General features: G+C 23.4%; 2 protein-coding genes across 2 annotated transcripts in view; one reads left to right on the forward strand and one right to left on the reverse strand.

Annotated features, from left to right (window-relative positions):
- Positions 1–5,189, forward strand: part of LOC128953192 (putative uncharacterized protein DDB_G0289263) — a 6,222-nt gene extending 1,033 nt beyond the window's left edge. Inside the window, exons 2-3 of the mRNA XM_054298665.1 lie at positions 806–886; positions 4,725–5,189. Coding sequence (XP_054154640.1) covers positions 806–886; positions 4,725–5,110 — 467 coding nt within the window. The 3' untranslated portion in view covers positions 5,111–5,189. The remainder of the gene's footprint in view (positions 1–805; positions 887–4,724) is intronic.
- A 1,713-nt stretch (positions 5,190–6,902) lies between these two features.
- On the reverse strand, positions 6,903–13,058 carry LOC128953092 (myotubularin-related protein 6-like). Its single transcript, XM_054298566.1, has 12 exons — positions 13,020–13,058; positions 11,946–12,240; positions 11,031–11,188; positions 10,521–10,646; positions 10,316–10,450; positions 10,081–10,213; positions 9,811–9,990; positions 9,117–9,420; positions 8,870–9,025; positions 8,602–8,728; positions 7,850–8,131; positions 6,903–7,362 (listed from the first exon to the last, which is right to left on the reverse strand). Exons 1-12 carry the CDS (start codon positions 13,041–13,043, stop codon positions 6,964–6,966), a joined length of 2,319 nt encoding a protein of 772 aa, XP_054154541.1. The 5' UTR covers positions 13,044–13,058; the 3' UTR covers positions 6,903–6,963.
- Between the last annotated feature and the right edge of the window lie 1,661 nt (positions 13,059–14,719).

The following is a 14,719-nucleotide window of genomic DNA, read 5'->3' on the forward strand; positions in this document are numbered from 1 at the left end:
TATTGAAAATGTTTTTCAAATAAACCAAAAATTAACTAGATAATAATCATAATACTTATAATATTGTAAATAATTTAGATATATATATATATATGTATATATAATCAAATGTCAATTATAGTTACATATTTTAAAATAATAATAATAAAAAAACAACTAAATTTTAAAATTAATTTTAAAATTTTTAAAATCATATATATATATTAAATCGCATAGTATATTATTATTTAGATAATAGTAATTATAATTTATTATATTTATATAAAACAGCCATAGAAATAAAAAAATTTTTGGCATTAAAACATATAGTAATAAATTTTTAAAAAGTTAATTAGTTTGTTTACAACCAAATAAAATCTAATTATTTGAATTGAGATAACAAACTATATATACAGTATATATATATAAAAAATATATAAAATAAATAAATACTAATTTATTTATTATTTAGATAAATAATTTCTAACTTATTATATACATTTATATAAAAATATATATAATACTTACTAATAATAATAATAATAATGTATTATTAGTAAAATGCATGTATAAATGATTACAATATAACTATATAATTATAATTTATATACAATATATATATATATGTATATAATTTAAATCATAAATATAAATATTTAGTTTTATATATTAATATACAATATATATATAAATATATATTAATTATATTATTATTGTATTTATATTCTCTATATATATACAGTGTATATACAGAATATAATTTTTTTAAATAAAAACTAAAAAATTATTATTTTTATCTATTTTTTTTGCTGAAAATAACTGACAGAAAGAAGATTATATTGCGATAACTATTTGTTTCCCTTTAAGTCAATGACAAAAGCCGAGAGACGACTGTGCCGTCGGAAAGGTATGTAATTTCAGATATATTTTTCAACACAAAAAAAATTTTTTAATTAAAAAATAATGTATATATATATATAAAAATATTGTTTAATTTTTTGGTGTTATTGTTAAATATAATAAGCTATTAGTAGTAGTAGTAGTAGTAGTAGTATTAAGATTATGTAAAAAATTTATTATAAACTTTTTTGTGTGATTTTTTGTAAAAAAATAATATTTTAATTATTATTTACTTAGTTTTAAATTTCCGTTTAAATGAAAAATATAATAAAAATTAATTAAATTTGAAATCTAAAACTAAATCTAAAAATATATTAAATTTTTTATATAATAATAATATTATTTATAGTCTATAAAAAATTTTAATTTACTTTATACTAATATTTTTTTTTGAAAAAATAATAAACTATTATTTGAAATATTGTTAATAATTTTTATAGACTATTAAATATTATATACATAGTTAATATTTTTTTAAAAAATTAATATAAAATATCATTTAAATAAAAAATATAACATAATACCAAACAGGTGTTTAAAAATTTATTGATAATAATAATTATGTTTTCAATAATAATATTTTTTATGTCATAATTTAATTTAATAATAATACAGTAAATATATTAATGTAATTATTATACTGTATATATAAATATATATATATTTTTTGATGCATTGTTAACTGTTGTCAAAAAAAATTTAATTGAAATCTAGTTTTATTTTATTTTTATAATTTTATTTTCAATACTTAAATATACAATAGTATTGTATATTTTAGTTTAATATTTAAATATATCTATTAATGAAATAATTGAAAAATAATTATATATTTCTAATAGCATTATAATATTATATATATATATATATATATACAGTATATATATATATTATCATCATTTTATTTATGATAAATTTTGTTATCAAAATAATATAAAATAAGTTATAATAAGTGCTAATTTATTGATTTTTTTTGGTGCTTATAAATATAATTTTATTTAAACTTGAAAATATTATTTATATATATATATAATAGTTTATATAATTACGTTATTTTTATTGAAATGTAAAAATATTATAGATTTTTTTGTTGAAGTTATTGAATTTTTCTATACATATTATTATTCAATATTAATATTAATATTTTTTTACTTATATATATATATTAATAATTTAAAATCATATAAGTTTCCAGACGGTATTATTATTAGATAAATAGATATTTTGAATTATTATTATATAATTGAATCCTTAAAAAAAACATAATTTCATTGCCAATATTAATAATAAATATAATTATAATAACATATATATATATATATATTTCTAAGATTATAGAAATTTATAGAAATTTATAATAATAAATATATTTCTATAAAATTGGAAAACATATTTAATCTAAAAATTTTTTTTTAATATATTTATCAAAAAAACAAAAAAAAATATTAATATATATTTTTTATTAATATAAAAATAAAACTATTACAGTATGTTAATGAATAAAATTTAGTAATTATTATTTATTTATTTTTTAGTTAAAATAATCAAAAAATTATTAAATTTTTATATTTATTTAGTATAGGATTATAAAATATTGTAGGAAAATGTTATATATTATATATATATTATATAATAATAATTTTGTATGATTTACCTATAGATTGAGTAATACATATATAAAGTGATTCATTGATAAAAAATTGTTTACAAAGAAATTGAATGAAATAATAATTTATTTATTTAGTTATTAATGTTTTTAAAAAAAAGTATTATTAGTTAAAAAAAAGTAAACGTTTTTAATAGTATTTTTTTTTGTTACGACATAACAATAATACTATAGTAAACAGTAGTATAATAATAATAATAGTAATAATAATAATAATAAAATCAATAGTAATATAATATTTATAAATTTCCGTGAAAATGAAATTATAGTTTATTTGTTTTATTTTGTTGTTAACTATTTTGTTGTTTTCAAAAAAAAAAACATAAACTTGAAAAATAAATGTAATTTTTTTTAATATATATTATTTATTATTTTATTTCATCGTAAAAATTTTTAATCAATATATTATATAACTTTATATATAAATAAATAAGTATTTATTTTATTTTATTTTATTTATTATTATTATTTTTAATTAAATATTAATTGTATTATTAATTGTATATTAATACTACAAAATATAAAACTAATTAATTATTAATTATTTATTAGATTTATTTTATAAAACTTTCAACAAAAATAAACAATTTTTCAAATATTCCTATTTTAAACAAAATAAATATATGAATTATTTTAACAATTTTTAATAATATTAATAAAAGTAACAAAAATTATTTTAGTTTTATAGAAAAACATATAATTTTTTCGAAGAAATCTAATTATTAAAAAAAAATTTATTATTATATTTCAAAAACAAATAAATTGTTACTTAAAATATTTTAGGAATTTTAAGAGAAATAATAAATTAAATAATTTTTTTTTATTTCATTTAATTAAATAATACTAATTTTTTATTTAATAAATTTATTTTGTAGTTTTGTTGAAAAACATTTCTAGGAAAATATATATTAATAATAATTTTTTTTAATTTTATTTTATTTTTCATTAATACCTGTATTTTCTACTATTATATGCAGTATATACAGTATATACATAATATATATAATATATATTATATATATATATATAGTAAATGTTTAAAAAGTTTTGTTACAAAATGTATAAATATTTAACTTTATACTTAACTTTATACTACAGTATATAAACATTTGATATTTTTTTTTAATAAATTATATTTACATGAATTGAGTTTAATTAAAATATTTAAATTTACATAAATTGTAAACATATTAGTTAAACAAAATAACCAACAAACAAAAATACTAGACATACTCTATATATAATTAAATTAGACAATTTTGGCAACAACAACAAAAATGTACCATGTTGAAAATTCAACAATTTTATATTAAATAAATTTCAAGTTTAACAATATTTAACACCCACATACAAACACACACACATACATACATACACACACATACATACAAACACATATACACAAACACACATACACAAACACACATACACACACACACACATACATACACACATACATACAAACATACATATACCCATACATACAAACACACATACATACAAGTACATACATACATACATACATACATACAAACATACATACATACACTAACACATATACATGCAAACACAAACATGTGTATACATACATACATACATACATACAATTGAATTATTTAAATTATATAAATTTATATAAAGTTATAAATAACAACAAATTTATTAACACTTTATATAAGATAATTAATAATAATAAAAAAGATAACAAACTAATAAATAAATTTAATATATTATCTTATAATTAAATAAATATCTATTATATACTATCAAAAAAAAGACACTATATTAATTTTTAGAAATACAAAAAAAAATTATTAAACAATTGTTTTGTTAATTTTTTATTTCTACTAATAATTTTAATTTAAAATTATCTACTATTATAGCATATATCTATATTAAATTTATTTTATTTTTGTTATTTTTTTAATTATTTTATATAAAATAGTTAATAAATTTATATAATTTTAATAATTTAATTGTATGTATGTATGTGTCTATGTATGTGTGTGTGTGTATATATGTATGTGTGTATGTATGTATGTTTGTGTATATATATGTGTATATGTGTTTTGTATGTGGGTRTATATATATATATATATTATATTTAATTATTATATTTTTATATTAATTAATTAATTAACTCATTAATTTTGTCCATAAAATACATATACATATACATAAGCCGGTGAATCATTGAGACGTCGGACAATCAGCCAAATGGTTAGGTCATGTTGTCAGGAGTCGTGTTCGGTGTCAACGTTGACCAAGTATTGTCAATTGCCGGCCACTGCAGCGGCTATCGGTGCCGGCATCGGCGATATACAATCATCACCACCGAGACTCATGATGATGATGGCTATGGCCAACAACAACAACAACAACGGTGGCGGTGGTGGTAATGGTGGTAATGTTGGACGTCCTTATCCTCCAGTCGCTAACTACAATAACGGCTGGACGACCACCAAAAATGGTGTAATGATACCCCCGGCTAATGGCGTGTTCAGCGAGGAAAAGGATGCCATGTATGGCCTAAAATTGCCTTTATTTAAACCGCCGCAAAATTTTTAACTAATTTTATTTAAATTTTGTTGTCAATAATTATTTTTAAATTTTAAATAACTGGTATTATTATTATTATTATTATTATTGTTATTATTATTAAATATTCAAACACATACACACACACACGCTAACCCCCCCCCCGCCTCTCCCCCTATCTAATAATTATTATTGTTAACAATTTAAAGGAAACTAATAATAATAATAATAATAATAATTACAGTATTATTGTTGTTACTATTAATATATATATATATATATATATATAATTATATTATTAATATATATATATATATATTATATCTATATGTTTTATGATGTGTTAAATATTTGTTAATATTAATTAAAAATTAATATGTCTTTAATAGTCACATAAATTAATACTTTATATATATATATTTATATATAAAGTATACATATATATATATTATATGTCTATAAATAAATATAAAAATTGATATTAATTACTATAAATTTATATTAATATAAAAAGAGAGATTTTTTCTAAAAATAATTATGAAATTAAATTATTTTATTTAAATTTATTTTTTTCTATAAAAAATAAATAATAATTATTTTTAATTAATCAAATTTTTTATAAAACACACAATAATATGATATAAATATATATATATAATAAAATATATTTTAATTATTCGAAAATAAAATCAAATATAATTTATTTATTTTTTTGGAAATATTATTAACATTATTATAATTATTAAATTTTGATTAATTAAAAGTGTGTCTAAAAATGTAAAATTTAATAATAAAATTATTTTTAATTTTAATATACTGTAATTCACATTAATATAATCCAAGAAAATATAGTAATTATTATTATTATTATTATTAACTAAACTTTTTGTTGTTAACTAATTTGTTTATTAATAAATAAATAAATATCAAATATATGATAATAACTATATTATAATTAAACAATTACTATATTTATTCATAAATTATTATTATTATAACTATGAAATGTATTGACACAATGTATACTTATATTTAATAATAAAAATAAATTATTATTATTATTGTTGAAATGTTTTAATTAAATTAAAATAGATTAAACAAAATTAATTATAAATCTTGATAAACATAATTTTTATTTATTATTTGTCCATAAATTTTTAGATTAACATAAAATTTTTTTAGAAAATTTGAGAAAATATTATTATAATTATAGGTAATATATATACTGTATATAAAGTAAACAGGGTTATATATATATATATACTGTATATTAAATATACATATAAATTATATCAACAATTAGGTAATTAATTTATAACAACAATTATTTGTGATAAATAATAAACAATTAATAAATATTAATAATAATAATCGATTAAATATAATACAATAATAGTTGTATAATAATTTGATTATTATTTTTTTTATAGATAACCAATAATTAATTATATATTAAACAATTGAATAGATAGATATAGTCAAAAATAATTTTTTACAATTATTATATGATTGCATTATAATTATTGTTTTAAAAATATTATATATATATATATATAAAATTTTTAAATACAATTGATAATAAACTTTGTAATTTAAATAGTTATTACCGGTATATGACAATAATAATAATAATAATAATAATAATATAAAACAATTATCAAAAATTATCAAAAATTATCATTGATTTCATCAAAAAAAAATAATAAATAAATAAAAACTAAATAAATAAATGAGTATATAATTCATCATATAATTGATTACCGGCTATAATATAATAATAAAAATAATAACTATTAATTAAAACAATTCAATAAATAATTGAAAAATAAATAATTATTATAAGTTATATAATCTTTTTTTTTGTTGTTTGTTTTAACTGTATATTAAATACAGTCAATACTGTTTGAACGCATCACTAGTTGATAACATGTACGACAAACGGGAACCGACTGTTGCTGTTGTTGTTTGCGATTATGGCTATAGTTTGTATTAATAGTCGGACAGTAACTGTGCCGACGATGTTGTTGATGCCGATGATGCTGGTGTTGCTGCTGATGGCCAGGTAGTGGTATACGTTTGTCTATACAGCGTACACAGTAGAGTTGGCCGCACGTCCAACAGTGCAGTTTCGGTGCAAACGGTTCAAACGGTGTACCGCACGGACACTCTTTGACCGAATGCAGTGACTGCCACTGTAGGGCAACCGTATCGTAGACGGCCTGGGTGTCGGCTACGGCCTGGGCAGCGGCCACTTCACGTTGTTGTTGTTTAAGTTGTTGGTCCTGTAATTAATATAATTATAGTTAATATATAATGTAATTATAGTTAGATAGAGAGTGAGATATAGATAGATAGATAGATAGATAGACAGTGAGAGATAGATAGATAGATAGATAGTGAGAGATAAATAGATAGATAGATAGACAGTGAGAGATAGATAGATAGACAGACAGTGAGAGATAGATAGATAGATAGACAGTAAGAGATAGATAGATAGTGAGAGATAGATAGATAGATAGATAGATAGATAGATAGATAGATAGATAGATAGATAGATAGATAGATAGTGAGAGAGAGAGAGAGAGAGAGAGTGAGAGAGAGTGAGTGAGTGAGTGAGAGAGAGAGAATGAGAGAGAGAGAAAGAGAGAGAGAGAAAGAGAGAGAGAGAAAGAGAGAGAGAGAATTACCGGTCAATAATCAATAAAAAATATTTTAGTTTTTTTTTAGTAATCAATAATTGATTGATTGATTGGTTTTTAAAATACAAACTTTTATATTATTATTAGTAGTAGTAATAGTAATGTCTTTGGTTTTACACATTTCCAGCCGATTCATACACTCTTCGACCACTTTTAGCGGCGAATCAATTTCGTCTAAATCTAGTGAACCGATAAAATTCGAGTTACCATTCGATTGGCTATCGGAGCTCTTGTATAGGTAGGCGCCGCTAGTGGTGGTACTGGTATTGGTAGTGGTGGCCAGTGGATGATCGGCCGGCCCGTTATCGGTATCATCATCATCATCATCAGTGTGTGTCAATTGTGCAATACGCTGGCCAACCAATCGGTAAATAATAATGATAATAATAATAATAAACAGTTAATATCAAACTCTAAGCCGTAAATTATAGTAAGCATTGAGAGCACCTGGTGTTCAACACACACACACACATACTCATACACATACACACACATACACACACACATACTCATACACATACTCATACACATACTCATACACATACACACACACACACACACACACACACACACACACACACACATACATACACATTCACATACACATACACATACACATACACATACACATACACATACACATACACATACACATACACATACACATGCACATACACATACACATACACATACACATACACATACACATACACATACACATACACATACACATACACATACACAGAAATACACACACACATCACACATCACACATACACACACACACGCAGACAGATAGACAGACAGACAGAAAGTACATACCTCTTCCAGATAATCGATATGATCTTCTAGACTAGTAATATGATTATGTGTGGCCACCAGTACCTCATTCAAGGAATGTCTAGGATGTACACCAAACTCGAATCTATTGTATAGTCCTCTCCAGAACCTAATGGGTAGAGAGGGAGGGGGTGTTAGAAAGATAGAGGATAGGGAGATACACACCAAACATATTAACGAAAGTCAATAATAGGCCTAAAACTATAAACTACATGAGCGACAAAAATCAATCAATCAATCAATCAATTACTTGATAATCTGTGGCGAGACATCAACATTGAGCATATGCTGTCCGATGGCACCCTCCTCCTCATCATCATCACTGTTCCCAACGTACAGTGGATTCATAAATTCGGATCTATGGCTGGCCGTATAGGCCCATAGACTGTAGGTGCGTTCAGCTAATCTAGTTTATCGGTAATATACAGTAATATATAAAAATAAGATAATAATTAGTCGATAACTAACAACAACACTAAAAAAGCTGGACGACATACCTGAGCTCCCGGCGCTCGCGATCCGAATTACCGATAAACGTACCGAACTGGCAACTGTGTACGTGATCGTGTATGGCCAGTAGATAGCGTTCGTTAAATTGGAAATGTTGGGGAAATTGACCGGCAAGTTGCCAAACGGCGTCCAAAAACTGGGTGAATACCGGTGCCATCTCTTTACTATCGCCCTGAATATGACCGCATCGGTCGCTAAACTTGTGGCCAAATGCTAGCCACTCTTTTTCGATAAGTGCCTGAAAACCTTCGAGTGTCCGATAGTACGGGTCCAGTATGACGGCTGCCAGTCCTATATATATATATATATATATATAAACGGGTGATGGAAAGGAGATGGGAACGGTAGATTAGAAATTACAAAGTACTGTATATTACCTATCTATCTCCTAACCTAACAGTGCGCGCTAACCTAACTACCTATCTCCTAACCTAACAGTGCGCTAACCTAACTATCTATCTACTAACTATCTATCTACTAACTATCTATCTCCTAACTATCTATCTCCTAACCTAACAGTGCGCTAACCTAACTATCTATCTACTAACTATCTATCTACTAACTATCTATCTCCTAACTATCTATCTCCTAACCTAACAGTGCGCTAACCTAACTATCTATCTCCTAACCTAACAACAGTGCGCTAAACCCTAACTAAACTATATATATATATATACTGACCGCATGTCTGGGCCGTACGATCCCAGCCATCCGAACAATGGACAACAACACTGATACCGTCGCTGACCGCCCGGGCAATGAATGCCGAAGTTTCCAGTACTGACTTTACATGACGTAACCAACCGCTACCCTCGACACCCGATAGGAAGGCATTCATCGACGGCACCTTCAGTTCACAAGCTATACATATACACAAAAAATCAGTTTAATATTAGGGTATTAGGTATATACCCCTATAACTACCGTAACTAACTAAATAAAACAACTAACCGTCCATCAGCTTCTGTAGGCTACCTCTCATTACATGTATGTTTTCAATACCGAAAAAATGAAATTTCGTATTCTCATAGAAATACTCGTTTTCGTAGCCCTTTCCCTGAGCTTTATTAACCATTGCATTGATCTATAATATATATGGACAGTTAGTTAGTCAGTCGGACAGTCAGTCATCAAATATAAGATAATATACACAAAATATTTAAGGTATATATATATATATACTAACCATTGGTCGGGTGTCCACTACATAAAGTACCGATGATTTTGGATTTGATTTTAGTATACAATTGAACAGTTGTTCGTCTTCAACACAACGGGCACTGAAACCAGATAACGGTTGAGCGCACCGGCAGATCACAGCCTAACCATACATACATACAGTTAAATACAAATATCAAAACAATTATAATAATTTGATTCAATTAATTTACATTATTCTTATGGAGATATGTTAGCACTGGTAGCCGGCCTTTAGACCGGAAGTTAGCACTGCCTAACAGTATCTGTTTGGTAGCACCGGCCGGACAGTACAGACTACGCGGATATGTGTCGCAAACCTACGATGATATTAGAGATATAAATTCAAACATTTGTTTGTTTGGTTAGTTAGGAGTGAGAGTAAGGGTGGGGTGKGATGKGGTTAGATAGGGATGGTTGTGACAGACAGTTTAGGGATAGTTTGGACAGACAGATAGGGATAGTTGGGACAGACAGATAGGGATTGTTGGGACAGACAGATAGCGATGATTGGGACAGACAGATAGGGATTGTTGGGACAGATAGATAGGGATACGTTGGGACAGACAGATAGGGATACGTTTGGACAGACAGATAGGGGATGGTTGGGACAGACAGATAGGTATGGTTGGGACAGACAGATAGGGATGGTTGGGACAGACAGATAGGGATACGTTGGGACAGTCAGTAAAATAAAAAAAAACCTCATAATTAGTATTAATGGTAGTCTGTGTCCAATGTTGATTGGGAAGACCCATACGCTGGAACTCCGATTCGACACTATACTGATGCCAACCGTCCTCTTTGTCAAAGTGTTCATTGCTGGCCGTATAGTTGAAACAATACAAGTCCTCGATGTTGGCTAACAAAAAATAATTGTCAATAAAAAATCAATAAACATTTTATTTGATTTTTAAAAATTAAAAATAAAACTAACAGTTAGTGTGGGTTTAAGTTAATAATAATAATAATAATATTAAAGAGAGAGAGAGAGAGAGAGAGATAGAGAGAGAGAGAGAGATAGAGAGAGATAGAGAGAGATAGAGAGAGATAGAGAGAGATAGAGAGAGATAGAGAGAGATAGAGAGAGAGAGAGAGAGAGAGAGAGAGAGAGAGAGAGAGAGAGAGAGAGAGAGAGAGAGAKAGAGAGAGAGAGAGAGAKAGAGAGAGAGAGAGAGAGAGAGAGAGAGAGAGAGAGAGAGAGAGAGAGAGAGAGATAGAGAGAGATAGAGAGAGATAGAGAGAGAGAGAGAGAGAGAGAGAGAGAGAGAGAGAGAGAGAGAGAGAGAGAGAGATAGAGAGAGATAGAGAGAGATAGAGAGAGAGAGAGAGAGAGAGAGAGATAGAGAGAGATAGAGAGAGATAGAGAGAGAGAGAGAGATAGAGAGAGATAGAGAGAGATAGAGAGAGATAGAGAGAGATAGAGAGAGATAGAGAGAGAGAGAGAGATAGAGAGAGATAGAGAGATAGAGAGAGATAGAGAGAGATAGAGAGAGAGAGAGAGAGAGAGARAGACAGTGAGAGAGAGATCCTTATTATAAGGATATATAAACTAATAACTGACTGATTGACTATATATTATATTATAATTAATTAATTAATTAATATCAGGGTCTAACTTGGTTGCGATAGTTGATAGATGGACAGATAGATATCGTGTGCATCCCGTTCCTTGGGTATTATGAATGTAACGCATAGAAAATGTTTGCATCGCATCAATAGTGGTGAGCCGTTAGTAGTTATCGATAGCTTCTCTATGGATGATATCAACGTATGGAGGATCCAGTTCTCACGTTTGGCACTGTGGTCGACAAATATTAGATGTGTAGCCGTCAGATACAGTGTACCCGTAGTATCCCTACCGCCAGTTAGCTGTTGGCCCGGGTATCGGCATAGCATACGTACGTTGGCTACCTGTGTGTGTGTGTGTGTGACCAACAAAACCAACCAACCCATAGACATACACATAATATATATATATATATAGACAAATAAAAAGTGATATAATATATTAGTAATAAAATTAATTATTTATATATATATAGATATAATAATACATTGACTACCTGTGTGTGTGTGTGTGACCCACCCGTTACCCACCCACCCACCCCCCAAAAAAATCATATACACACACACACACACATAATATAGACAAACAAACAAAATAAATATATTAGTAATAAATAAATTAATTTTATATATAACTAATTATTATTAATAATTTTTTTTTTTTTTTTTTTGGAAATATATATACTGTTTATATTAATTATTATGATATTTAATATAATATTTATTTTATTGTTGTATAATTATTACCGGTTAGTAAAAATAAAATATTATAATCATTTATATATAAAAATTTATAAAATAATTATATTCAACTAGTAACTTTTAATAATAAAAAATAATTTAAATTAATTAATAACCCTAATTACTAATTACTAGATAAATATTGATTATATTTAGCTAAAAATTTAATTAATATATGATTATGATTAAAGTATTAATAATAAATTTATATCTAAACTAAATATGCTAGCTAATAATAATAATAATAATTATTTTTAATTTTAATTTTTTTTTTAAACTACTATATATTTAAATAACTTAATTGTATATATTATTTTCAACAAAAAAAACCAAAAATAACCTGGCATATAAAATTAATTTTTTTTAAAAAATGACCAACTTACTTTAGGTGTACGAATTAGTTCCATATTTATATTATTATTATTATTATTATTACTATAATAATAATAATAATTACAATAGTATTACAATTATTAACAATATATTAATATATAAATAAATAAATAAATTTTTTTGATTGATTTAAATTATACTTTTTTAAAAAAAAAATAAATAATATAAATATTATTACTATAGTATTGCTATTAATTTATTATAGTATTATATATGATATGATACTTAAAAAATTATTATTTAATTATTATTAAAAAAAACAATAAATTATTTTTTTTAATTTTTGATTATCTCATATATGAGAAACATATGATAGCATAGCATAGAAATTAATAGTTAGATATATATATATATATAAATGTATTTAAAAAAAATATATTTTTTTCCAAAAAAAATTGCAACAAAATTACTACTAATATCTATATAATTATTTAGTTAAATAATTTTATTTAATTTTTATTTATTTAATTAAATAAATAAAATTAAATATAATTATAATGCTATGGATTGTCAAAATACATGTATAATAATAATCACAACACTTGTTAATAATCGCCCAAAAAAATATATATACAGTATATCACGTTTATTGATAACTATACTAATAGACTATACTATAGAAACTAATTAATTAGGTTAAATATTATAATTTAAAATTTTAACCTAGTATAAATATTTAGTTAATTAATTATTGTCTTTTTTAAAAAAATTAATTAGCTAGATAATTTGCATTGTAATTAAATATATATATATATATATATATACTATTGTATATTGTAACTAGTGTTTGACTGTATGTACGTATTTTTATTTTTAATGCCACTATGTCAATTGTTTGTTTTGTTAAAAAAAACATAAATAACGTTTGTTAATAAATAATGTTTATTTTTTAATGTATACAGTATATTGATTTTTTTTTGAAAAATGTTAAAAATTTCTATATTTATAATTTATTTTTTTCAATAATATTTTATTTATATATATTAAACTAAAAATAATTATAACATTATCTATTATAACATGTTATTTAACTTATTATTATTAATAATATATATAATTTATTATTAATATTATTTATTTGAAAAATATAATAATAAATAAAAAAAATAAAAATTTATTTATTAATAGATACATTTTAATTTTTTTATGTTTTACGATAATAATAATAATAAATAAGTTTTTAATTTTATTTACAGTATTATTATTATAATAATAAAATTAATTTTTTTATATAAAAAAAAGATATTAACCGTAGATTAATACAGAAAAAAAAATAATTATTATATTTTCAAAAATAACATGAGTTTTTCTAACTATAAAATAAACTAAAATTTTTAAGTAAATAATCAAATCTATCAATCAATCAGCGATTAAAAATATAATAATAATAATAATGTTAACTAAAAATATAAAATAATAATTAAATTTATTTGAATTTTTTTAAAAAAGATTTTTGTTTTAATAACATTTTACATAATTATTATATTTTTTAATAAAACTACTGTATATTAAAACAATTAATTTTATATATCAATCAAAAATGTAAAATATTTTGTTTATTGCTGTTATTATTATAACAATTATTATTTTGTTTAAAACAATTTCTAATTAGTTTTTCAAAAAATATTTGTTTTAATAATAAAAACATATTATTTTACAATAAAACTTAAATTAAAAACTATGACTTATT

The sequence above is a fragment of the Oppia nitens genome, unplaced genomic scaffold (assembly GCF_028296485.1).
Source record: "Oppia nitens isolate AA-2021 unplaced genomic scaffold, nextdenovo-longstitch-racon4-pilon3 scaffold20_pilon_pilon_pilon, whole genome shotgun sequence".
Classification (NCBI taxonomy): domain Eukaryota; kingdom Metazoa; phylum Arthropoda; class Arachnida; order Sarcoptiformes; family Oppiidae; genus Oppia; species Oppia nitens.